Source organism: Notechis scutatus, chromosome Z (assembly GCF_049901735.1).
Source record: "Notechis scutatus isolate UNSWTSFEM ecotype Mainland chromosome Z, rNotScu1.2, whole genome shotgun sequence".
NCBI lineage: Eukaryota > Metazoa > Chordata > Lepidosauria > Squamata > Elapidae > Notechis > Notechis scutatus.
In genome coordinates, this window is record NC_142025.1 from 136642641 (window position 1) to 136668015 (window position 25375).

The 25375-nt window shown below is 41.3% G+C and overlaps 1 protein-coding gene across 1 annotated transcript; it reads right to left on the minus strand.

Moving 5' to 3' along the window:
• Positions 1-3186: 3186 nt before the first annotated feature.
• On the minus strand, positions 3187-24668 carry KIR2DL4 (killer cell immunoglobulin like receptor, two Ig domains and long cytoplasmic tail 4). Its single transcript, XM_087947451.1, is given in 5 exon segments — positions 3187-3447; positions 9136-9165; positions 15076-15142; positions 19991-20276; positions 24638-24668. Coding segments are annotated over 5 exon segments (603 nt in total). The 3' UTR covers positions 3187-3258.
• Positions 24669-25375: the final 707 nt, after the last annotated feature.

Here is a 25375-nt window from a genome sequence, read left to right on the forward strand (position 1 = left end):
CAATTGTTTATTATCTGTTCCATGTAATAACAAGGTTATTTTTATTCTCACTTGATTTTTAGGTTTTAATCCATTCAAATAGCTGGGTGATTCCAAACATGGCTGTCTTCTACAATATCACAACGTCCTGAGTTTTCTGGAATTCACTAGGCCTTAATGAAATCTTTTCTGAGCTGGATATAAAATAAGAACATCATTTCTTCATTAATATTGCTTTGTTAAGTATCCTTTCCCAACATGGTATATTTTTTAGATGTTGGACTGCAACTTTCATCCCTACAAACCAAGGATTCTTTGTTGCTTTGTGGGAATTCTAAGATTATGAGAGGATGGTGCCACTGAGGTGAGCTGATATGATGGACTACAATGAAGAGGCATTTTCCATAGGAGGGTGTACACAATCCAGAAAAAGGGGCAAGACAAGAGGCAGCATAGCCTGGAGAAGATAGGACAAGAAGGGAAATAGAGGAAGAGAATAAGGATAACCACTCCCTATATCTCCAGGATATATCCATTAAGATGAAAGGGTTTAGACTGGCAAGATTCTGTCTATTGTCTGTAAACAAATAAAGAAGTGAATTGATTTGTCCCACATCATTATTGGGCTTAGTCTGACAAAGATGTCTTCAGACAAACAGATTGGAGGAGGAAATAAACTATTTCTACGTAAATTCATGAGGAGCACCCTACTGGTCAAGGTTGTCCAAGAGAAAGTGTCAAGTACCAGGGAAATCAGTGTAGGAGATGACTAAACTGAGCCCAAGGGAGGGATCAAATGCATCACCAGACTCAATGTCCTTCACACCCACAAAAGATCTACATCCAGCCCACATTGAATGCCTTTCTTATCTCCCACTAATTTCCCTTGACTGTTAGTAGCTCAGATTCTTGTAGAGAGCTTAAGCTTGCAATAAATCTTTATACTCATTTGAGTTGCCTGATTCTCCTGATTTTCCCAGCACTTGCCAATCAGGAGATCCAGGCAGTTCAAATGGGTATAAAGTATACATTGCAAGCTTAAATTCTCTACAAGAATCTGAGCTACTAATGGTCAAAGCAGTATGGTGGTGGATAAGGAATTCACGGTGGGCTGAACTTAGATCTCTTATGGGTGCAAAGGGACTCATGACTGATGATGCATTTGACCCCTCCCTCAGGCTCAATCTGGTCATCTCCTATAGAAGGTATCAGAACATCACATACCAGAATCAAAAGAGTGTAATTCATTTGCCCCATTCCCACAGCAAGAAAAGGACATTCTTTTTCAGACAGTTCAAGATTTTGATCCTATCAAGTCTTAGAAAAAGGGACCACTTTGGGAAAAAGCTGCAGCTGAGATCTTCTCTGAGAAGAAATGTTGGGTTTAAATTCCTCCTTGGTCAAACCTGCTCATCCAATATGACAATAGGGTTTTTTAAAATTTTATTTACATTAAATTTAAGCTAAGTGGCAGACCAATGTTATCTTAAAGGTTAAAAGATAACTTGGGCTGTTTTGAATGAGATCATGTCCCTTTCATCCCAGGCTCAAGTATTAAAAAAAGGGTATATAGTGGGTAAAATATAAACAGTTAAGATTCTGGTAAAGGAAAATAACTCTGAAAATGTAACTCAGGGTTGAAGTGAGTGAGTGAAAAGTCTTGTTTGGCTGCAAGATAGCCAGAAGATCTCTTACAGTGACTTATAGTTTTGATAGTTGGAAAAAATAGGCTACAGATAGTCCTCAACTTATAACCATTCATTTAATGACTGTTCAAAGTTACAACAGCACTGGGGAAAGTGACTTGCAACTGATCCTTGTGCTTACAACTGTCACAGCATCCCCACAGTTACGTGAACAAAGTTTGGGCACTTGGTAACCAGCATGTATTTTATGATGGATCAGCATCCTGGGGTCATGTGATCACCATTTGCTACCTTCCCAGCTGGCTTCCGAAAAAGTTAATATTGAAGTCAGATTTGCTTAATGACTGCATGATTCACTTAGTAACTGCAGTGATTTGCTTAACAACCAGAGCAAAAAAGTTTGTAAAATCAGGGACAACTCAATTAATAATTGCCTTGTTTGACAATGGGAACTCTGTCCTCTTTTGCAACGGATGCTCAGCATATTGTGATCATAGACTATATCGGGACAGCAACATATTCAAGGGTTGGGGCTGAATGATGTATCCCAAACAGTAGCTCTCCAAAGGTAAAGAGTAGCTGTCCAAAGGATGCCTTGGCACAAACTATTTACAGTTTTTATTACTTGGTAAACTACTAAGCCAATCCAGCAGGTGGCCCCATCCAACTGATTTCAAGTCATTTTGAGAAATTAAATAGGATCAGGTTTAAGTAAGGCCTAAATAGGAAATACCTTTTAAATACCTTCTTCTTCTTCACTTTTTCTTTCTGAGGTTAAAGTAATCACAAATCCTTTTCAAATATATTTTTTGGAAGTTTTTAAACTCTTTGCAATTCTAGGCAATCTTCTCCTTATTTTCAAATTTTGCTCTGATTTTTTTTTCACTCTCCCTTCCCACTCACAGCCAAAAAGATTTTTTTTTCCCGCTGTCACTTTAGGAAGGAGAGTAGAACAAAGAAAAAAAAAACTTTCCCCTTTAGGGTATTCGCAGCTTATGGCTCTCACAAGGAACAATATATCCTTAATAGCTTTCAAGGTTCCAAATCACTTTCTCCCGTCTTGTCCCGGTTAAAAGCACCTTTCACTTTCTCCAGCTTTCTCCCTCCTGCACTTGCTTACCCGGCTGCAGCTTTCTTCGTGGTGGCCATTACTGACCGCCGTTCCTCCGCCTCGGGAAAAGGGAGTTTAGCCGGCTGGGGAGGGGGTTTGCGACACCCCCAAACTCCTTTCCGGATCCCCCCTATCTTCAGCTGCCTCTACGGGGCAGCTATGTCCCCCAGATCCAAATGGATCGGGGGAACCTTGGCGGCGAACGCAGCAGGGATCGCGCGGTTGCAAATCCCTGCCGCCACCGAAGGCTATCAAAGCGGAAACCCTGAAGACCATTCTGATGACCTCATTTCTGGAGCCCCAACTATAATTTATTTTATTTTACTTATTTATTTATTTGATTTGTCAATCGCTTACAAGATAATAGGTGTAAGTATAAACATAGTTATGAATAAATGAAATGGATACATATTAGAAAAATAAAAAAAAACCATAGGACAGGGACGGTAATCTGGTCCTTACATTTGACATCTATAATTACAGATTGATGGGAAAATAAAAATAAGCTATTCTTGCTTGTATTCATCTCAGGAGTCCCCCCAAGATCTTATGACATACAGTATATGGCTGAAAACCTGTATTTTTGACCACTGATGCATATAAACAAGGTTCAGAGGTTTGCTTAGGATTGGTTGCCTGTTGGGTTTTCTGTGGCTGGTGATTCAAAATAGCATAGGAGACTTCATCCGGATGTTCTTCAACATCAGAAGACTAGAAAGAAGAAGAAAGGCTTAGAAAGTGTACTTTCCTTCTCTATTGCAATACGACCACATGAGATGATGTAATGGTGGGTGGGACTGAGCTTGCAAAGGAAAGAGATGCTGCCTAGGGAACGAGCAGATAAAAGGAGGGGGAGCCTGCAACTGGACAATGGGTCAAGAAAGAAGCTTAGCAAGGATCCATCCTAACTTATCAGGTGGTAAAAAGAGACAGTGGGGGCTTTGTACTTTGAGATTTGCAAGGTTGATGTCAGTCTCCCAAGTACTAAACTCCCTCTAAGAGCACAAATCTCCTGCGATCTCTGGACCAGATCCTTTCTATGATTCTTTCACAGATTTATAGATTTTATAGATACTTTCTGTGGGGGGAAAATATTTAACATCTTTAAGCCAGACTATGTTCATATCCTCCTTTGTTTTTACTTAATTCTCTTTCACTGTGCAATTAGGGAAATCAAAGAGTTATACAAGCCTTTTCTCTTGGGTTATAAAAATCCTCCTGGGTCAATTTTCAAAATTTTCTAATTTTGTCACCTATTGCTAGCAAACTTCAAGTTTCTCTTTAATCCACAGTGTCTAAAAATGTGCTTTGCTTCTCTCTCTGATACCATTGCCCAATATCTTTTATGAGAAGCTTTTTTAATGCTGCTCTGTGAAAATGAAGGCAATGCAGTCATTATGTGAGGCTTATAGGCCATAGTTAGTATTCTACAGTATTGAGAATACTATTGGAAGAACTTTCCATCTGGTTCAGTTGCAAGCTGGAAGAAAGACACTGGAAACATGGAGGCTGATTGGAAGCATGGTTTAATGATGAATAGAACTGCTAGTGTTTATGGTTCTGGTGCAGCTGAGAAAATGGAGTTGAGAGTGGGGGGATTTTTATACCTTCTTTGGGCTTTGTATTTGAGCTTCCTGTTCCTGTGCAAGAACATGTCCTTTAATATTCTACTGGCTGTTGTCAGATTCCTATGGGATCATGCAGGGGTTATGTAGGGGTCATGGCTGGCTCTACAGGCAAAAGAGGAAATGCAAATCCTAGGTGCTTGTCTGAGTTAATTTGGTCAACCTCTGGCTTATTGTTTATCTGAGCACCCAGGTGAAGTTTGGACTGCTCTGGGGGTCATGCAATGAAGGGGCTTGTGTTCTAAAAGGGTGTTGGGCAATCTCTACTGTGCCTAATGACTTTCATCCTGTGTTGAATCTTGGGTGAGGGGCTGCTTCTAATCCTACCATTCTGTCTTTGTTCAGACTTTGCTGCAGGGAGTTTCAAAATATCTTGAATGGATTTCTGCCTTCAGTATTTGCTTTGGTTATGAATAGAGCTATCTAGATACTTGTCTTCCTCTTTCAATAAGCTCCTTATCTCTTAAGTGTTGATATCTGCTATTGGGATATTAAGAAATGAGTGCTGCTTTCTGCCTCAAGAACATGTTTCTCCATTTCTCCTTTAAGGAAATATAATATTCTGCCTTTTTAAAATATTCCTCAAAAATATTTCATTCTTCTAGCAGGGGGAGCTTCTCACACTATTTATCCACTTCTCTGTAACCATGTTTATTACAAGATCATCTCCACTTACTTTTTCTTCTTCTTTTGTACCATACCCTGACCAGTAGTGACAAGACAAGCAGGAAAAGGATCACAGCCATGCGTACCCATACGTATGAGTTAATAATAATAATACCTGTAAAGCCAATACATTTGCATTATATTTTTCATTTCAAACAGCCCTGGTTTCTCTGAGTTTCTGTATCAGGTCCAAAAAACAATGGCCTATAGACTAACATGACTCTTCTACAATGTTTATAAGGTGCAGTAAATTATTTTTGTAAAATTAAATCCTTCTTCTCATTAGCTATTCTGTATATTATAGCTCTGCCAGTTAAGTCATCATGTCCTGGTATGATTTTCTAGGAGAATATAAATATGTTATGTCCTGATTAATGGATAAATTAGGCAGGGAAACTTGATGCTTTTTAGATATTGCTGAAATAAACTTTCGAGCATTGTTTCTCATAGATACACCAGTTGTGGGTTTTGCATGGTGATTCAGCAACATCTGCTTCTTACAGAGATGATGGTACTGAGATTTGATAGACAAACTCTTTTGGCCAGTTAAATAGGAGGGATTTTAAAATGGAGAGTGTTAGATCTGGAGGAGTGGGCGCAATAACGGAGACGAGGCATCGGATAGTGACTCAACTCTTTAATAGTGACTTCAGAACAGAGCAACAACTTGGGCAGCAGCAGCTCTTTTATAGAGCTGGCTGCTGTCAACAACAACCAATGAAATTGAATTAACCGCTCCAAAAGCGTCCAATCAGAGACGGCCTGCTGTCAGCCAATCAGGTCAGCCAGAGGCGGCCAATCACGATTTGCTTATCCGCGGGCCAATCAGAAGTGCAGGATTACGAGCCTGCTGCTGAAGTAAAACTAGTAGGGTTATTGATGAACGAGTTTGCTTAGTTCGTAACACCCCTCCCCCCTAGGTTCCGTCTGAGGGGTGGGGTGACGTATTCTCGCAAGTAGGCAGGCTGTTTCACCTGTCTGTTCGATTTTCGCTGTTCCACCGGTTTCTACTCTGGCGCTGGCTCCGGTTGTGCTGTTTGTAGAACTGGGTGGTGAAGACGGTTCCACTACTCCGCTCGGTGACTCAGGGCTGTCCTCTCTGCTGTTATCCGGGTTCCCAGGACTTGCTTCTATGGCCGGGCTGCTTTGCGGCGAGGCAATCACCCGGCTCGGTCCTCCTCCGGAAGGTGAGTATCCCATGGTTGGTTGTGCAGACTGCTGGGCTTTAATTATTGGGTCATCTGCTATTTCTATTTCGGCCCCCTCGATTTCCCTCCCCCCCCAGTTTGAGATTCAGGGGTTGAGATAGGGTTAGGTACCAATCGGGAACGAAGTTGGTCTATGTGGCGCTTCCATAATTTCCCATCACTAGTTTGTAGACGGTAAGATCTAGGGTCCGTAAGTTGAGTTATAGTAGCGGGGACCCACAATGGGTCACCCGAAAAGTTTTTCGCAAAGACTAAGTCGCCTACCTTGAACGCTACGACACTTGCTGCTGGAACCGCAAGGTTTTTCTGGCGTGTAGGTTGGGTGTAGGCAATCGAGGTGTGAGCGAAGTTTCCGGCCCATCAGGAGTTCGGCCGGGGTTCTGTTTGTGATGCTGTGCGGGGTGATGTGTTGGAGGAGAAGCATTCTGGTTACTTTGTCGTCAATGTCTCCATGTTCCATCTTGTGCAAGGTCTTTTTTATGAATTGGACCATTCACTCAGCCCTGCCATTGGCCGCAGGGTGAGCCGACGAAGTTAAGGCATGGCGGATGCCCTGGTCGGCTAGGTACTGTTCAAATGCTAGGGCAGTGAATTGGGGACCATTATCAGAGACTAAAATGTCAGGCAATCCGTGCGTAGCGAATAGTCTATTTAATTTTTTAACAACGGCTTCTGTGGTGGTGCTCTTCATTTTGTGGACCTCGAGCCAGTTGGAATAGGCATCCACTGTGATGAGAAAAGTGTGTCCCTTGGTGGGTCCCGCAAAGTCAATGTGGATGCGGGACCAGGGACCACGAGGTGGGTCCCATTCAGTTGGGAGGTGCCTTCGGTGGGGCAGCGCGGATTTCCTGGCACTTGTTGCATGTGGCCACCCAGGCTTCTATCTGTTTATCGATACCTTGCCACCACGCGTAACTTCTTGCCAATGCCTTCATTTGCACGATGCCTGGATGACCATCGTGCAACAGTTTTAGAACTGTATGTTGTAATTTTTCTGGGATGATGACTCTGTCTCCCCACAAGATGCAGCCCTTCTGGGAGAACAGTTCTGTCTGTCGGTGTTTGAAAGGCGCGAAGGTGTCGTTGGGTTCGTTGTCAGGCCAACCTCGTTCCACCCACCTGAGGATTCGAGCGAATACAGGATCCTTTTTTGTTTCCGCGGCGATGTCTCGTGCAGTCAGGGGTGGTGCAGGGAGAGTTTCAATTTGGAGTGCAGTTAGAGTTGGAGCTGGATCGTCTATGCCTTCCGGTAGCGGAGAACGACTCAAGGCGTCAGCGTGGGGAATGGCTTTCCCCGGGCGGTGTTGCAGTTGATAATCGTATGCGGCTAGAAACTCTGACCAACGGGTCATTCTGGGTGATAAGATGTGGGGAGTTGGTTTGTCTCCGCTAAAATGCCAAGCAATGGCTTGTGATCGGTTATTATGGTAAACGGTCTTCCGTATACATATTCATGGAAACGTTTAATAGCGGATACAATAGCGAGAGCCTCTTTATCGTGTTGGCTATAGTTTCTTTCAGTCTTTGATAAAGTTTGTGAAAAGAAAGCAATAGGTGCCTCATTGCCGTTTGGTAGGACATGGCTTAAGATGGCTCCCACCCCAAACGGTGAAGCGTCGCAGGTGACAGTTAAAGGCAAAGTCTCGTTATACTGCATTAATACAGCATCTGAGGTTAAGAGATCTTTTACTTGCTGGAATGTTCGTTCTTCCCGATGTCCCCAGACCCAGGAAGCCTTCTTGTCGAGTAGTCTATGTAGGGGCTCAGCTACAGTCGCCTTCTGGGGCAAGAAGATGTTATAAAAGTTAATGAGTCCCAGGAAGGCTTGGAGGTCTGTTTTATTCCTGGGTCTTGGGGCGTTCTTTATTGCAGTTACTTTTTTTTTTTTTTTTAAACAAGTTTTATTAATTTTTAAAACACACAAATTATCATTATTCATTACATGTTTAAACCTTTTTTCATTGTAAATTTAACAAGTCAGATAAATTATGATTCTGTTTTAAACCATTTCCATATAACATACCAAAACCTCTTATTCAATTTCTCTTTACTTCTCTTTACTCTTATTCAATATCATTATTATTATTTCATCTATTTCTTTCTGACTTAGTTACCATTATTCTCATTCTATATTTCTACAAGTTTTTACTAATTCTCCCCCCCAAAAAAGACATATACACACAACACACAAAACATAAAAAAAATCTTTTTGGAAAGTAACTTGGACCCAGGTGTCTCTCTCTTCATGGACTTCAATTATATTCATGCTCATCTTACATATCATTACTTATTTTATTTACCATTCTAAACCTTCTATATTAACTTCTCCACATATTTCACCCTTCTTAATTCTATCTTAATTAATCATCTTAGTTTGAATCATTATATTTGTATCTTTTGTCCATTTTTTATCATCCCTTTGTCTCATTCCTTATAAAAAAGAAGAAAATAAGTTTCTCCTGAAATCATTAATCAGAGTATGATGCCTTTCTATCTCCCCCCTAAGTTAGTCAAATTAATCTTTAAAATAATATCCAATACCCAATCCGATTTTGCTTGGTACATTCTATCTAACTAATACATCCAAAATAATTAAGTACATAATTAGACAATAAGTCCAAATATTAAAAAAAGATACTATAATAAAAATTTTATAATAACATCAATACCATAATCTTATTAAACTCTTTAATTAAAACAGTATTCTAAACCTCCCCTATTATTAAATTTTAAAGCCAATCATTTTTAAACATTTTAACATTTTAATCTCTTATCAACTCTTAAACCATTACAATACTACCATCTCATCTTATGTACCTTGCAAAAAAAATTTTTTTAAAAAAAATTATACTTTATCCATTATCCATAAAAAAATTCTTTTTTCCATTTAATTTCAAAACATTGTAGCTTTTCTCCACCTTTTCCCTTTCTTTCTTCTCCCCACAAACCTTTCTACCCCCCTTCTTCTAACCTCTGCCTTACCGGCTTCCCTTCTCTGTCGTATTCCTTTTCCCTTTTGTTTACTATCATCATATTGGTTTTGCACCTTATTTTTCCCTTTCTTAAATGTTTTTTTAGATCTTAAGTCCTTTAATTTTCTTCTTTTCTCTCTTCCTTCTTTCTTGATCAAATTCTGACATTCATTAAAAATGGCTCCTTCCTTTCTTTCTTGTTCCTCTGCTGTCTTCATCTGTTGTAATGTTTGTTGATAGTTAGTAAGCGCCATTTCTAAAAAAAAGGAAAGCTTCTTCCACACCATCTTTACCATTTTTTTTTTGCTTGTTCATATTCTTTTCTTAGTTCCTCAACAGAAAGAGCCATTATAAATCTTTTCTTTTCTTTTCCCTTCTTTCTTCTTACAACAACCAGAATATTCAAAAGAAAATAAAAAAATAAAACAGTCCCAAAGTTATCAGTCAGTCCAAACCAAGGCAGAGTTCTCACTTTCTCCTTCTGTGGTAATATCAATCAAAGAGAAAGAAAGTCCAAATCTGTTTAAAATCTTATTGCAATATCTTCTAGTCTTCAAATCCTTAAGGCATCTGCTCCAACAAAGTCTTAGCATACAAATATTTTCTTTTTAATCCTCTCTCTTCCCACTCATCGCTTAAAAACCAATTTTCACCTAAAAAAAATAGGTTTCTTAATATCCAGTTATTTATTCCGTAGGAAAAGAGGGAAAGCTATCCTTTCAGCACCATCAAACAGCCGCTTTTTTCCTCTTCTGGCAGGTATTATTCAGAAAGTCATACTTTTCAGGAATTTTATTAAATATGTCTTAGAGTCCTAGGAGCCAAGAAAAACTTTCTCCTCTCAAGCACTTTCTCCACTTCCTCCTGCGCATTCTTACCCGGCTGCCAGCTTCTTTGTGGCGGCCATTACGGACCGCCGCTGCACCGTCCTGGGAAAAGGGGGTTCTACCGGCCGGGGAGGGGGTCTGCAACACCCCCAAACCCCTCTCCGGATCCCCCCTACCTTCAGCTGCCCCTGCAGGGCAGCCTAGCTCCGCACCCGCCTGGGTCGGAGCCCCAGAAGCGGCTAGCGGCAGGGATCGCGCAGCTTCGCAAATCCCTGCCGCTCGCGGCCGACAAACCGGAAGTTTTTCCTATTGCAGTTACTTTTTTTTCAGTAGGATGGATTCCTTTTTGTCAAGAAGGTACCCCAGGAATTCAACCCTCTCAGTACAAAGTTGACACTTGTCTTTTTTTTACTTTCAAACCAGGCGTTTTTGAATTTCTGGAGAACTGTTCTGAGTCATTTCTCTAATACGCCTCTAGTGGGGGCAGCTATCAATACGTCATCAAAATAAGGCACGACTCCTTTTATGCCTTGTAGCAGTCTCTCCATCAGGCTTTGGAAAATGCCTGGTGCTACACTCACTCCGAACTGGAGTCTATTACATTTAAACGCACCTCTGTGTGTGACTATAGTCTGGGCCTCAGCAGTCTCTGCATCTACGGGTAGTTGCTGGTATGCCTGGGCTAGGTCCAATTTTTCAAATATTTTTCCGCCGCTCAGGGAATGAAGAAGATGTTGGACCACAGGTACCGGGTAAGCACTCTGCTGAAGCGCGTGATTTAGGGTGGCCCGGTAATCCCCACAAATTCTTATCGATCCATCAGGCTTTATGGGTGTTACAATCGGGGTTTCCCAACGGGCGTGATCGATCGGTTCCAACACCCCCTGGGCTATTAATTTGTCCAATTGTTCATCAATCTTTGGCTTGAGTGCGAAGGGCACTCAACGAGACTTAAGGCGGATGGGCGCAACAACGGGGCTGAGGCTAAACAATATGGGGGATCCCTTGTACTTGCCTAGCTTCTCGGTGAACACGTCCTGGAACTCCTGGACGAGGGCCGCTTCCCAGTCGCTGCTTCCGGTCTGGTGAATGCCAGCTAGTTCGATCCCCAGTGGAGCGAACCACTGTAACCCCAACAAGCTGGGCCGGTCTTGATCGATGATGGTAATAGGCAGAGCTGCGGTGTGGTCCTTGAAGGACACCTGGACGTGACGGGAACTGGCAACGGGAATCCTGTTTCCCTGGTAGTCCCTTAATATGATTTTTTGGGTGCTGAGGTCCTGGCGACGGATGTCAGGGATCAGCTGTTTGAAGGTTTTCCATGAGACCATTGATAGGGACGATCCCGAGTCTACTTCCATTACGCATGGACAATTCTCAATGGCGACTTTCACTCGGATCTTTCTTGCATCCAAGGATGATGCGTGACCAATGGTAATGGTTTGATGCGCCTCTTCTCGCCTAGCTGACGCAGCAGGCGCTCGATTTCTGTAGTGATAGTGGTTCCATTGGTGATTCAGGCGGTCCCGATTTACAGGTGGGCTGCCCGTTGTTCTTCGGATTGGACTTGACCCTCGCTTGCTTCTGCAGACCTTTGCGATGTGGCCCCTCTTTCCACAGGAACGGCAGAGTGCGTCAAGGAATTTGCAGTCAGATCGCGGGGGATTGGCCCCGCAACTGGCGCATTGACACGAAGGTTTCTGGCTCCTCTGGTCTCGCTGGTCGCGCTCTGACCTGAGTCGGTTGACCTCCTCTTCCTCACTATCAGACGAGGATTCGAGGTCTTCATGGTGAGCCGTTGTTGAGTGCCTCTCGGAAAAAGGCGTAGTATCACTGGCGAGTTGGCGGAGCGGTGCGTTGGTGCGGCGCATTCGAGCGGCCAACTTCCTGGTTGCTTCTGCTGCAGTAGCGTCGGCGATGACATCTGCAAGGTTGATGTCCCCTTTAGCCATGATCTTGCTCTGTGTTGTGTGGTCATCTAATCCCAGAACTATTCGGTCTCTCATGGCTTCCTCGAGGTTTGAAAAACCACAGAGTCCACCCAGGTTCTGGAGGTCAGCGATGAAGTCTCCAACACTTTCGTTTTTCCGTTGGTCCCTCTGGTAAAACTCGTGTCTCCTGATGAGTGTTGGCACCGCGGGTGCATAATGGGCCCGAAGGATAGGAGCGAGGTTATCCCAATCCATTGTCTTAACTTCCGCTTGTTTAACAAGTGCCTTAGCCATTTTAAAAACGGCAGGCCCGCAATGGGTCAGGAAGACCGCTCGTTTCTTGCCAGGCGCAGCGTCTTTCAGATTGTTGGTCTCCAGGAACATCTGGAACCTGTCTATATACAAGTCCCAGTCTTCGTTAGCCAGGTCAAATGGAGCGGGTGGTATGGCGCCGCTGGTCATCTTGCCGTTGTTGGCGCATTCTTAGCCACGTGCTCTGTTCGGTGCTCGGCGATTGCTCAGTCAGCTCTATCGTCTCCGTATCCCATCTTCGTCACCAGTGTTAGATCTGGAGGAGTGGGCGCAATAACGGAGACGAGGCATCGGATAGTGACTCAACTCTTTAATAGTGACTTCAGAACAGAGCAACAACAGAGCCAATCACGATTCACTTATCCGCGGGCCAATCAGAAGTGCAGGATTACGAGCCTGCTGCTGAAGTAAAACTAGTAGGGTTATTGATGAACGAGTTTGCTTAGTTCGTAACAGAGAGAAGACAAGAAAATCCCTTATTATAAACATTTTTAAATAAAGTAACTGAGACAGGGAAAGTTAATGGAAGACAAAGAGGACTTGTACACAATTGCCTTAAGTAAATTTGAATTTGCCTTGAAGGACACGTCCTCATGACATAGATTTGTTCTCTTCCATCCGTAGCTAAGGATGCTTTAGATTTACCTAATTCAGTGTTGCAGTAGTATTTTCACCTTGCTGCATGCCACTTTTGTAGCATCTGTGGTGACAGTTATGAAGCAAGGACTGAGGCCTTCTGAACTCCTAAGGGTCTTTTTTGGCTGCTATGAACACCTTCCCTCTTTTGTTCCAATTACTTGTGATTTCCCTCTGTGTCCACTTTAGCTTTCTGAGAACAAATATGATCAGGCACTGGGGTTTTGCCATATAATGCTTGATCTGTGTCTCACAATATGCTAATCAAGAATTACAGGAACTCCTTGTGCACGGGTGGGATTCTACCAGTTCGCACCTATTCTCTAGAACCGGTTGTTAACATTCTAAGCAGTTCAGAGAACTGGTTGTTAGAAGAAATTACTGGCCTAATCCTGTAAGGATGGCAAGAAGGAAACATTCTGGTGTTGCTTACAGAAACTGCCTCCCCGTTAACCCTTATTACATTCTTGGCAGGACTAGACTTCCTGTCTCAGGAACATCTCTGGAGGTTTTTTTTCCTTTCTTTGCTGGTACTTTGCTTGTGTGGAGTGACCATTCAAAGTTACAATGGTACTGAAAAAAGTGACTTATAACCATTTTTCACACTTACGACTGTTGCAGCATCCTCACAGTCATGAGAGGCCAGGCAAGGAGATGCGTGCCTCGATGTGAGTGATGTTGAGTTGGCCACACCCAGCCAATAACATGACCACCAAGCCATGTCCACCCAGTCACATCACCACCAAGCCACGCCCACCACCTAAGCCATGCGCACAGAACCGGTTGTTAAAAATTTGAATCCCACCCCTGCCCTTATGTACTCTAGCTCCTTATTTGCACAGTTCTAGCAGTCTCACATATTAGACACAACCTAAAAAATAATCCCATGGATGACAGACAGTTTGTGGGATGCTGGTGAAGCAATGAGTCCACCCACCAGTGTTGGTCAGCTGTTTTTAGGCAGAGCAAGTCAGCAAGAGAGTGACCTTGAGGGACAGGAGAAAAAGCTGGCATTTAAAAGATGTCTCAGCCCTCAGGAAAGGGGTGGAACATGGGGAAACGTTTCAAAAGGGACCCTCCCTAGTTTGCCAGAGAGAAAAGGGAAAGGGGGAGGGGTGGAGAAATACTTTACAGTCTTGCAAGATTCTGTCAATCATAAAGACAGAGCTAGCCCTCTTCTTTGTGTTTCTTCACTAGGCTGCCTTGCAGGAATTACACCAATCTTGCACGTCTGAAAATATTCCTTAGAAATCCTATACAGTAGGTAGGCTAAAATCTAATAACCAGATAAAATTCAGCTAATCCTCGACTTGCAATCATTTGTTTAGTAACTATTCAGAGTTGCGATAGGGCTGAAAAAACGCCAATCCTCACACTCACAATCATTTATTGCACTTATGATTGCCATACACCCTCATGGTCACATGATCACAATTGGGATGCTTAGTAACCAGCACGCATATATGACAATTTCCAGGATCCTGTTCTCCTGTGGTCATGATTTGAAACCTTTTGTGGGGGGATGGCAAAAAACCCAATTTAGAAGAATGGATTTGCATTTATGACTGTGGCATTACTGGCCATGGGTGATCATTAATGGCTGTCATAATGGCCATTAAAAACTGGTCTGACTTGACTTATGGCCTTAAAGAAAGAAATTCCAGTCCCAATTGTGGTTGTAAGTTGAGGACTACCTATAAATCCAGGAAATGGAAACTCAGAGAGCATGAAGAAGTGCAGTACATGCAGGGATGAAGGGGAAAACAAGACTGTGAGATTGTTCAGCCATGAAAAGAAAAGTACGAAGTAGAACTTCTCAAATCCCATGAAGGGATATCTCACAGGATGTCAAAACTTGTTCATTTCTTGTCTGGGGTGTCGAAAAAGGGAAGATGGTGGTTGCCTAATGCAATGGAAGCCCAGCTCCTTTGTGTGTGTGTGCGTCAGAATTGCGAATACACAGAAAGGAGTAGGGCTTTAGTAGCATTATTGCATCTTCCTCCTCTTTCCTGTTTTGACCAGTCCCTGCAAACAACCTGATTTCAGCACAGAGCAAGTGCTTGGTGTCCAGTGGAATTTTTCAACTCTGGAATTCTGTGAATCAGAATTCAATTCAAATCACAGCCATAAGAATTCTTTGCAAAGATGAAGAGAACGCTAACGTGAAGGGGACAATCCAAATTGGTAGGAGATGCATATGAAAAATCATCATTATGAATGTTGAAAATCCTTGAATATTGGAATACATTTAAGGAATAAAAACAAGGGTCAAATATACAGTAGAGAAGAGTAGGCAGAAATAGAATTCCATCCACCATTAACTCTGCAAAAAGATCTATAACCTCAGGTGTCTTTATCTGTTTTCAATTTCCATCCTATCTTCTGTAAGATCTCAATACACTGGAAAGTAACCACAAATAACTGCCTTGAGGCCAGCCAGGCTCTATATCCTATGATTTTAGCAATGCAGCCAAACAAAGCAATATTCCTTAGCAACAGGTTGGATTTTATTAATATATTTGAACCTCCAGGTTCAAGAAACACAATTAGGGGAAAAAAAGAGTGACTGAAAATCAATATTTTGCTTGAAGGTATGCCCACAGGAACAATCAAAAGTAAATTATAAGGGGGCCAAAGGGGAATTGAGGAGACATTGTCTCCATGTGCTATTTGGGAAGTGGGCATCTTTTGACTAAAGAAACCATCATTGGAGAAATCTACTTGGAGAAGAAGAAAGCTGTCAAGGCAGCCATCGTGGTGATTGCCCAAAGCATACTTCTGCTTTGGGCAATATGCTCACTTAACCCTCCAAGCTGACCACTCCTGCCCTCTCGTGGCTGAGCACCAGTCTCTACCTCTGGAAAATGTTCCACTAGAGATTTCTGGATGGAGGGATTATGCAATCATTCAAAATATGGGACATTCTGTCTCATTGACTGGAGGCAAGAAATTGGAAATAGGTTTGGTCTATATCCTCAAAATCCAACTCAGACCAGATCTTAGCAATTTTATCTCTGTTTTTCACAATCCTCACATCAGCCTTGAAGATGTTTATCAGACCCTCCCTTCCACAAAGGGGTGGTTCAAGATCTTTGTTATTAGTTCTAAGGATAATTAAGCAAAGTTAAACCTAACTATGCTTAGTATGTTGAAGTTGATGGGTTTATCATTGGTTCAGCAGGTAATGGCAATAGAGTCTGGAGAAAGACAGCCCTCATTCTTATTTATGAAAGATGAAAGTGTCTGGTGAAGGTACTGCATATTGTTCATGTATAAACAAGCATTTAACTATGTTATATGTACCTAAACTGAAATTTAATTTGTTATCAATAAGGGCTTTAGTTAATATTGGTTATGTAGTAACCTTTAGGGGAGATAACTGTATAATAGAGAAAGAGGGTAAAAGTGTTACTGTTAATTTAGAGAACGATTTATTTGTGATACATGATGACCAGTTGAAGATGGCTAACTCGGTTTATAACAATGTTAAGCCACATGACGAATGCATACATTTATTGCATAGACGTCTGGGGCACATTAATTTCAAAATGCTCAAACAAACTGTTGAATTGTCAGAGGGAATAAAATTAAAACCCTGTAGCAAGTATTTAAACTGTAATGCCTGTAGTCAGGAGAAAAGCAAGGTTATTCCAGCAAACAGACTTAATGGGTTTAAGACCAAAGAACCTTTAGAGGTTGTTTTTGCTGACATAATTGGTCCTAAGAAACCCAGTTTGGGAGGTGCCTGCTATGTTTTGAGTATAATGGACCATTACTCAAGGTACGGTTTCTGCTATCTCATGAAAAACAAAACAGAAACATTCCAACATCTCTTTAACTGGCTAAGATTTGCTGAGAGAAAAATGAGTAAAGTAATTACTTTAGTTACTGATAACGAGACTGAGTTTATTAACAAGAGATTCCAAACTATGTTGAAATTGGCTGGTGTCGAGCATAAACATTCTGCACCTTACAAACCACAACATAACTCATTTGTAGAACGAAGAGGGCAAACATTACAAGCCATGGCTCGCACTATGTTATCTGATTCAGGTTTGCCTGAAACACTGTGGGGGGAAGCCATAATGTGTAGTAACCATGTGTTAAACAATGTAGTTAACACAACAACTGGTGAATTGCGATTCACTCATTGACATGGCAGAAAACCAAATTTAAGTTACCTACACACATTTGGAGCTCCAGCATGGGTGCATATTCCCTCACAAGTAAGACTGAAAGGGCAACATAGAGCTAAAAAATTATTTTTTGTAGGTTACGAGGCCAGCCATAGATTGTTTAGATTCTGGGATCAAGGCACAGCTCATGTTTATTGTAGCACTAGTGCAAAATTTCTTGAGCACATTGAGTGGGATAAACTGGAACAGGAATCCTGCAGTGATATTACTATTGATACCCAAATAGTCCCTAAAAATGAATTAAGTAAACCATGAATAGCCATTAAAGAGGAAGAACAGGCACAGGAGGAAGTAGGAGAACAGGCACAGGAGGAGGTAGAAGAGCAGGAGCAGGTAGCACAGGAGAGTCCACCAGTCAGCCCTGTATTACCAAGACGTTCAACCCGAGTAAAACGACCACCTGATAGATATCAGGCTAGTATTGTATGCCAAGTGAATACAGTTCCTAGTAACTATAATGAACTGAAACTGTATCCTGCTAAGGATCAAGCTGCTTGGCAAGAAGCTATGGATAAGGAACTGAAATCCCTACAAAAACTGGAGGTATATGAAAATGTCAGGTTACCACCAGGTGAACATGCCATAGGATGTAAATGGATTTATAAACTTAAGACATGTGTGGATTGGACTGTTACCCATAAAGCCAGGTTAGTTAGCACAAGGGTTCAATCAGACAGCAAATGACTACGATGAGGTGTTTGCACCTAGTCTGAAAGCTACTACATTAAGGGCAGCTTTAGTGTGGGTAGCTAAGGAAAAATACATTGTAAATCATTTGGATGTAGAGATGGCATATTTGCATGCACCGTTGCAACACACTATTTATTTGAAGAAACCATTAGGTATAAAAGATGATAATACAACTGATTGCTGGAGATTGAAAAAGAGTCTTTATGGCTTGAAGCAATCAGGATATGAGTGGAACCAATGTATAGTTAAGGAATTAACTACGATAGGTTTTGTAGCTGGCATGGCTGATCCATGTTTGTTTAAAAAGGAAAGTAATGGTGTAGTGTCATTGTTGCTATTGTTTACTGATGACATAGCATTAATCACCAAAACTGAACAAAAAGCTACTAAAATAATATCACTGTTAGAGAAGAAATTTAAAATAAAACAATTAGGAGAAATTAAACAATATCTTGGTTTAAAGATAGATAGAACTAGGGGAGGACACAAAATCTCGCAGGCAGATAAAATTAACCAATTACTGAAAACTTTTTAAATGGAACTTTGTAAACCGGCTAAAACACTGATGAGCCAGGAGTTTAGCCACAGTGATATTCAAAGTCCTATTTTTGATAAGAACATTTATCAGTCTTTGATTGGTAGCTTATCTTATCTCAGTAATTGGTCAAGGCCAGATATAGCATTCAATGTTAACCAATTAGCTAGGTTTAATGCTGAGCCAACTGAAAGGCACTAGCAAGCTGCTAAGCGTGTGTTAAAATATCTGAAACAAACAGTGCATTATGCATTATATTTGGAGCCTAAGGATGAACTGAGTTTAACTGCATATGCTGATGCAAGTTTCGCTACAGACGTGAATACATGTAAATCTTCGTCAGGTACTGTAGTATTATTAGGAAAGGTATTGATTGGATGGAGGTCTATTCGACAGAAACATCTAAGTGTGTCAACAATGGAGGCTGAATTCTCATGTTTATTATGTATAGATTTAGTTTATTATAAGCAACTATTGATTGATATGGGAATTGATGTAACAGATTCTATTGTTGTTTATGAAGACAACCAATCAGCAATACAGATGGCTTCCAATCTTGCTGTTAAGACAAGATCAAAACACACAGATTTAAGATATTTAAATGTGAGACAATGTGTGCAAAGTAAGATGATTAAGCTGGAATACTGTATGTCAGAAAATAACATTGCAGATCATTGTACAAAAGCCCAAGGCTCTGTAAAGCATAAGGCTTGCTGTGAGGATTATGGACTTAGAATGTAAGGTTGTATTTATTGTCCTACCCAAAGGGGAGAATGTTGGGAATGTAAGTCACCTAACAGTTGGGTTGGAAAATATATAAACTAGGATAGACATTTTAATACTGCCTCTTTAAGGGAATGCTAAAATTGTAATTGGGTATGGTTCCTCAAACGGCCATAAGATGGAGCCAGAAACCTGGGTTGTTCTGTTGTTGCTGAGAGTGTTGCCGTTCCTACATTTCCCTATTGATTGTTGCTGATCGTCGTTATTCTTGGATTTGATGTGAGTCTTTTACTGAACTGTTTATGATACTGGACCTTGATTTTGGATTATCCCTGGACTGAAAACTGACTGCTTTAACCGTGAATGACTTGGGCTGTTTGTTGAACTTTGCTTAACCATTTTTACTGGAAGTAAAAACCTACATTTTACTATTCAGTGTAAATGCGTGCTGTTGGTGCATTATTCTTCACTACGTCTCCCTGTGTGTGCTCATTCTTCTAATGGGGAATTACCTCAACAATAACCTATTAAAACAAGAATGATCTGTCTCTTCTTGCCTCTCTGTCAGCCTTCATTGTACCATATGATTCTTGATGAATGTATCTTTTCTTTTTATGTACACTGAGAGCATATGCACCAAGACAAATTCCTTGTGTGTCTAATCACATTTAACCAATAAAGAATTCATTCATTCATTCATTCATTCACTCATTCATTCAATCAATCTTTCTCTTTCCCTGTCTCCCCTGAAACATTCAATGGTCCCAAGACAGATACTTGCCTATCAATGGTCACCTATTGGCCTAATGTTTATGACTTCAAATCTATATGATACCCATTACTAGAAGTTCTGCCCCAGTTCGAGATCTCCCAGAAATTCAGTCCATCCCAGATGGGGCAAAAGGAGAACAGGAAATATGCTGTTTTGATGACTTATCTCTCAAAGGCAACTCCAGCGGGTCACTTGGCACTGACCAGACAAAGGGGCTGCTTTCCTGGTGGTACTGGCAGGTATAATGTTCTGCCTCTTTCAACCTCAGGGATCTGAGAAGAAAAACCACTTTCTTTTCCCCTGGCTTTTCAGCTATGTAACCTATCTTCTACCTTGAGTTCATAAGAGCAAATGTAAGATGAGGTTCTGTCCCCTCACACTGTACGGGGAAGTATAGATGATTTTCTGCATTTAAAATCTGGATGAAAGGCTTGGTCAGGCTGGGATCTAGAAGGGAGAAAGATTCAGTGAAACCTCAGAGATCCTTGTAGACAAATATTTATTTATTTATTTATTTTATTTATTTGATTTGCCAATTGTTTACAAGATAATAAGTATAAGTGTATACATAGTTGTGAATACATGAAATGGGTACATATAAGAAAAATAAAAGAATAAGAGAAGCAATAGGACAGGGACGGTAGGCACGTTGGTGCGCTTATGCACGCCCCCTACAGACCTCTTAGGAAAGGGGTGAGGTCAATAGTAGACAGTCTAAGGTTAAAGTTTTTGGGGTTTGGGGAAGAGACTACAGAGTCGGGTAGAGTATTCCAGACATTGACCACTCTATTGCTGAAGTCGTATTTCCTGCAATCAAGTTTGGTGCGGTTTACTTTGAGTTTGTATCTATTGTGTGCTCTTGTGTTGTTATGGTTGAAGCTGAAGTATTCATTGACAGGTAGGACATTGCAATGTATGATTTTATATACCATGCTTAAGTCAGACCGAAGACGGAGTAATTCAAGGTTTTCTAGTTTTAGAATTTCAAGTCTGGTGGCATAAGGTATTCTACAACGAGTAGAAGAGTGGAGAACTCTTCTTGTGAAATATCTCCTGCTTCATTCAGCCATAAACAACATCCCTTCCTTTTCAGTCTTTTGGCAATAAAAGGATCATATCCTACATTCTCAGTACATTTTCCTCCAAATATTTATAAGAAAGCCTATTTATTTTTCCCCCACTCTATTGTTTTAGCCAAGGCCTAAGCATCTAAATTTCCCTTATCTGACGTTCTGTGTCTTCAAAGTGATATACTAAACAATGTTAGCTTACAGAGAATGGCATCCATAAAACCAAAAAGGTATTAAAATGGAGTTATAGGTGCCACGATGTAAGTGCACAAATTATTGCAACATCTGATGCAAAGATGTAAGTTACCACATTTCTATTTTGCCATCTTCATACACATGTAGACCTTCTTTTTCCCAACGGAGTGGGTGCCCAAGCAGAAATATGGATTTGGCATTTCAAGGACTGAGAAAGAACCTAATCCATATCAGGGCAAGAAAATGAACCAGTTTTAATCACTATGGACGCAGAAGGGAAAATGCATGGATATTTTAATTGAAGCAACTTGGCTTTCCATTCAGGCATTACAAACACCAATTCCCCCCTGTACCAGCGTTCTCAGTGGTACACAGTGTTCCCTCTTCCTTCCCCTTCCCAATAACAACCCTGTGAGATATTTTGGCTGATAGAAACTTTTCTTTTGGATTTAATGGAAAAGATTAATTTAAATATTTTTTGGAACTTTGATGTTATATATGTTGATGGCAGCAATATTACTTTATGTGCAGAAATGGAAGGACACTTCGATCCCCACAATGGATGAATGGCTTGCAAAAGCTAATGGAGTTAGCAGAGATGGTTAAATTGACTGCTTTGATAAAAGGAAAAAACACTTTTGTTTCTACTTGGAAACTTCTTCTGGGCTGCCATTTTATTGTTAACATAACTTATGTTATAATTATATTATTATAATATAATTTTTCATTGCTCTAATTTTCATCATCACTTGCAGTTCTTCATTCTATACACCTTGTCAAATATAACTCACCAGGTCTTTGGTACATTAACTTTCTGATTAATGTTTCCTGTTTTATCAGACATTATTTCAAATATTCACTGCAAATCATTCAGATTGTCAGCCAACCACAGGCCATCATTTGCAAACTGCACACAGAGAAAATTATACACAAAACACCTAAAGTGTACCAAAGATACACACCATCACAACTTCTTTTGAATAGGTTTTCTCCAAATTATGCTGACTCAGAAGCACTCTAATGCATGCATATCCCTATAACTCAGCTTGAGCATCTGATAATCAAATTTAATAAACAGAGGTCAAACCCAATAACCTGGTTAAAGTAGCATGAGCTGACACAACATATTATGATACAAAAGACAAACAAAAATTAAATGTAGCTGAACTTTATGCATGTACAAATGCAACTGCCAAATTTAATGGGACCAGTTAAGTACTTTGTGCAGATTTAGCTATTGAATCATGGCCCACCCAGAGTCAATCAACATTGAAATCAACAGCGTATACATTAAATGAATAAATTTCCAAGAAAGACTGGGAAAGGTGTTCCCTGAGATTCTGAAAAGCAAGAGATTCCTCTCAAATTTCACTACAGAAGAGACTTTTGAAATAAATATTGTACCTCGGATGACTCTTGTAGTCAATGCCTAGGATAAAAAAATGCTCATCGGTGGAAATGATTGCTTGTTGAAGTGCTTACATTGTGCTTCTGTCTACGCTCAAGTGCAAACAATTATTTCAGGTGGTCCATAAGCATCCAGAAAGTCACCCCAGAACCTCCCAGCATTTTGGGAAAGGGGAGCAAGACACCCACCCATCCCCAGTTTATTGACTCACCTCTGGAAATCTAACATTGCCTGGCCAACCACCATCCTGGAAAGAAGATCAGGCCATTAGAGTCACAGAAACCAAGAAATAGGAAGCACTGATTGAACAGCATATATGATTCAAGCTTTCTACTACAAGCTTGAAGGAGTGGGTGGAACAGTTAGAAAGAAATCAGCAAGGAGGGCATGGATCAGAGGAGGAAAATGGAGGGAAGATGGAGAAAGAGCAGCCTTTCTTGCTGCTCAGGCAGGAACTGAAACAATTAACTAAACTTTAAAGAATGTTTCAGTCGGGTGGGATTCAAATTTTTTAACAACCGATTCTGTGTGCGTGGCTTAGTTGGTGGGCGTGGCTTGGTGGTCATGTGACTGGCTGGGTATGGCCAACTCAACATCACTCACATCTCCTCGCCTGGCCTCTCATGACTGTGGGGATGCTGCAACAGTTGTAAGTGTGAAAAATGGTCATAAGTCACTTTTTTCAGTGCCACTGTAACTTTGAATGGTCACTCCACGCAAGCAAAGGAGGGGAAAAAAACTCCAGAGAAGCTCTGGAGACAGGAAGTCTAGTCCTGCCAAGAATGTAATAAGGGTTAACGGAGAGACAGTTTCTGTAAGCAACACCAGAATGTTTCCTTCCTGCCTTCCTTACAGGATTAGGCCAGTAATTTCTTCTAACAACCAGTTCTCTGAACTGCTTAGAATGTTAACAACCGGTTCTAGAGAATAGGTGCGAACCTGTAGAATCCCACCCCTGGCTTCAGTCCCGGCTATAAAAGGGGAAGAGGAAACTTAGGGTTGGCGTGGAGTGGGGTGGCAGGATTTCATCCTATTTTGATTACAAATTTTGGAGTTTTGTTAAAATCCCTCTATGAAGCCACTACCCGGTGTGATCAAGCTTTTCATCAGCTTAAATAAGCTCTCACCTCAGTTCCTGCACTAGGGTTGCCTGACCTGGAAAGCCATTCTGCCGCTCTCTGAGGGTGAGAATTGGATAGTTACTTAGGAATTATGAGCTGTCCCCTTAAAGAAATGCATCATGGTAAATGTAGTTAAAGGTATCCTGGGAAATGTAGTTCATGTCACGTGGCCACATCTGTAATCCTGATTGGTCACCGAATTGACCCTCGGTGGGTTGGGGGGTTTCCTCATTGTTGCCTGGACTCATGAACTGATAGCAGCTTTTCTACCGCTACGAGATAGGTTAGGAGATAACCATCTTTTACCTGCAAGGCTGATATACAAAGGATTGGTCATTATAGAAAAACTTCATCACAAATGTGAGTTATGAAGATACCTGATGTACCAATAAATGTACTTCGTTACGGATGTTTTGTGGAATTTATCTATCTGCATATGCACAGCTACAAATCCACCTCTGTGCATGAGACAGGACACCCTGTAATCAGCAGTGGGATTCTACCGGTTTGGACCAGTTCAGCCGAACCCCTTCCTCTGAAAATCAGCTGGCAGCAAACCAGTTCGCTGTGACTATCATGTGGGCCTACCCATCCACCCCTACGCTTTACCTACCTGTATTGTCTCAGCTGATTAGTGCAGCACAGCGGATTGCCGCTTCTCAGCTGTGTTACTCGAGTGCTGTGCACGTGTGTACGAATCGCGTGATCATCGAACTAGTTGTTAAACCTGGTGTATCCTACGCCTGCCTCTAATCCCTTGCATTGGAGTGGAGGAGTGGCAAATGAATGGAGCTGAGCATTTACTGGCTGGATGCCCTTCCTGGTGCCTCTGTAAAGTTTGCAGCAGACATTTTCTCTTTGCACCCAGAGAGAGAAACATCTGCTGCTACCTAGGATTGAACTTATAGCCTCATGGTTACGAGGCCACCATGCTGTTCATTTTTTCAAAGTCCTTTAAGTGTTGAAATGTGCAAGCAGAAATATTCTCATTGACACAAGATGGTATCCACTTACCAGAAATGCAGCGTTGATGCTCCTGCTTCATGGTGGCTTTGTGTCCCAAACTAAAGGAAATTTTTCTTTAATGCGCTTTAAGATGTCTGTGAAAGCCAATTAAATTCTCTCTCTTCATTATAGTTTGTAATGAATCCTTTATATATGGATGAAGCTATGTAAATAATCACAGGTATTTAATCCTGCTTTCTAAGATTTTATTTGCTTGTTCTATGTGTTTCATTTTGGGATGTTTTAAGAGCAAAGAAACAATAATTCTTAGGATACTGAGAGGAAGTCTATCAGGGTATAAATCTGAAACACTTCACTCACCTGGAAGCTTCTGAGATCTCATTTTTCCCCATCCATAAGCTCAAACGGAAGGAAGGAAGGAGGGAGGGGGGGAGGGAGGGGGGGAGGGAAGGAAGGAAGGAAGGAAGGGAGGGAGGGAGGGAGGGAGGATGCTGAATTGAATGTCTGCAGATTAGTCCTCAATTTACCACCACAACTGAACCCAATTTTTTTTTTACTAAGCGAGACATTTATTGAGTTTTGCCCCGTTTTATGACCTCTCTTGCCACAGTTGTTAAGTGAATCACTGCAGTCATTAAGATAATAACATGGCTGTTAAGTGCATCTTGCTTCTCCGTTGAGTTTGCTTGTCAGAAGGTCAAAAAACCTGACCCAGGGACACTGCAACTGTCATAAATACGAACCAGTTACCAAGCATCCGAATTTTGATCACGTGACCATGGGAAT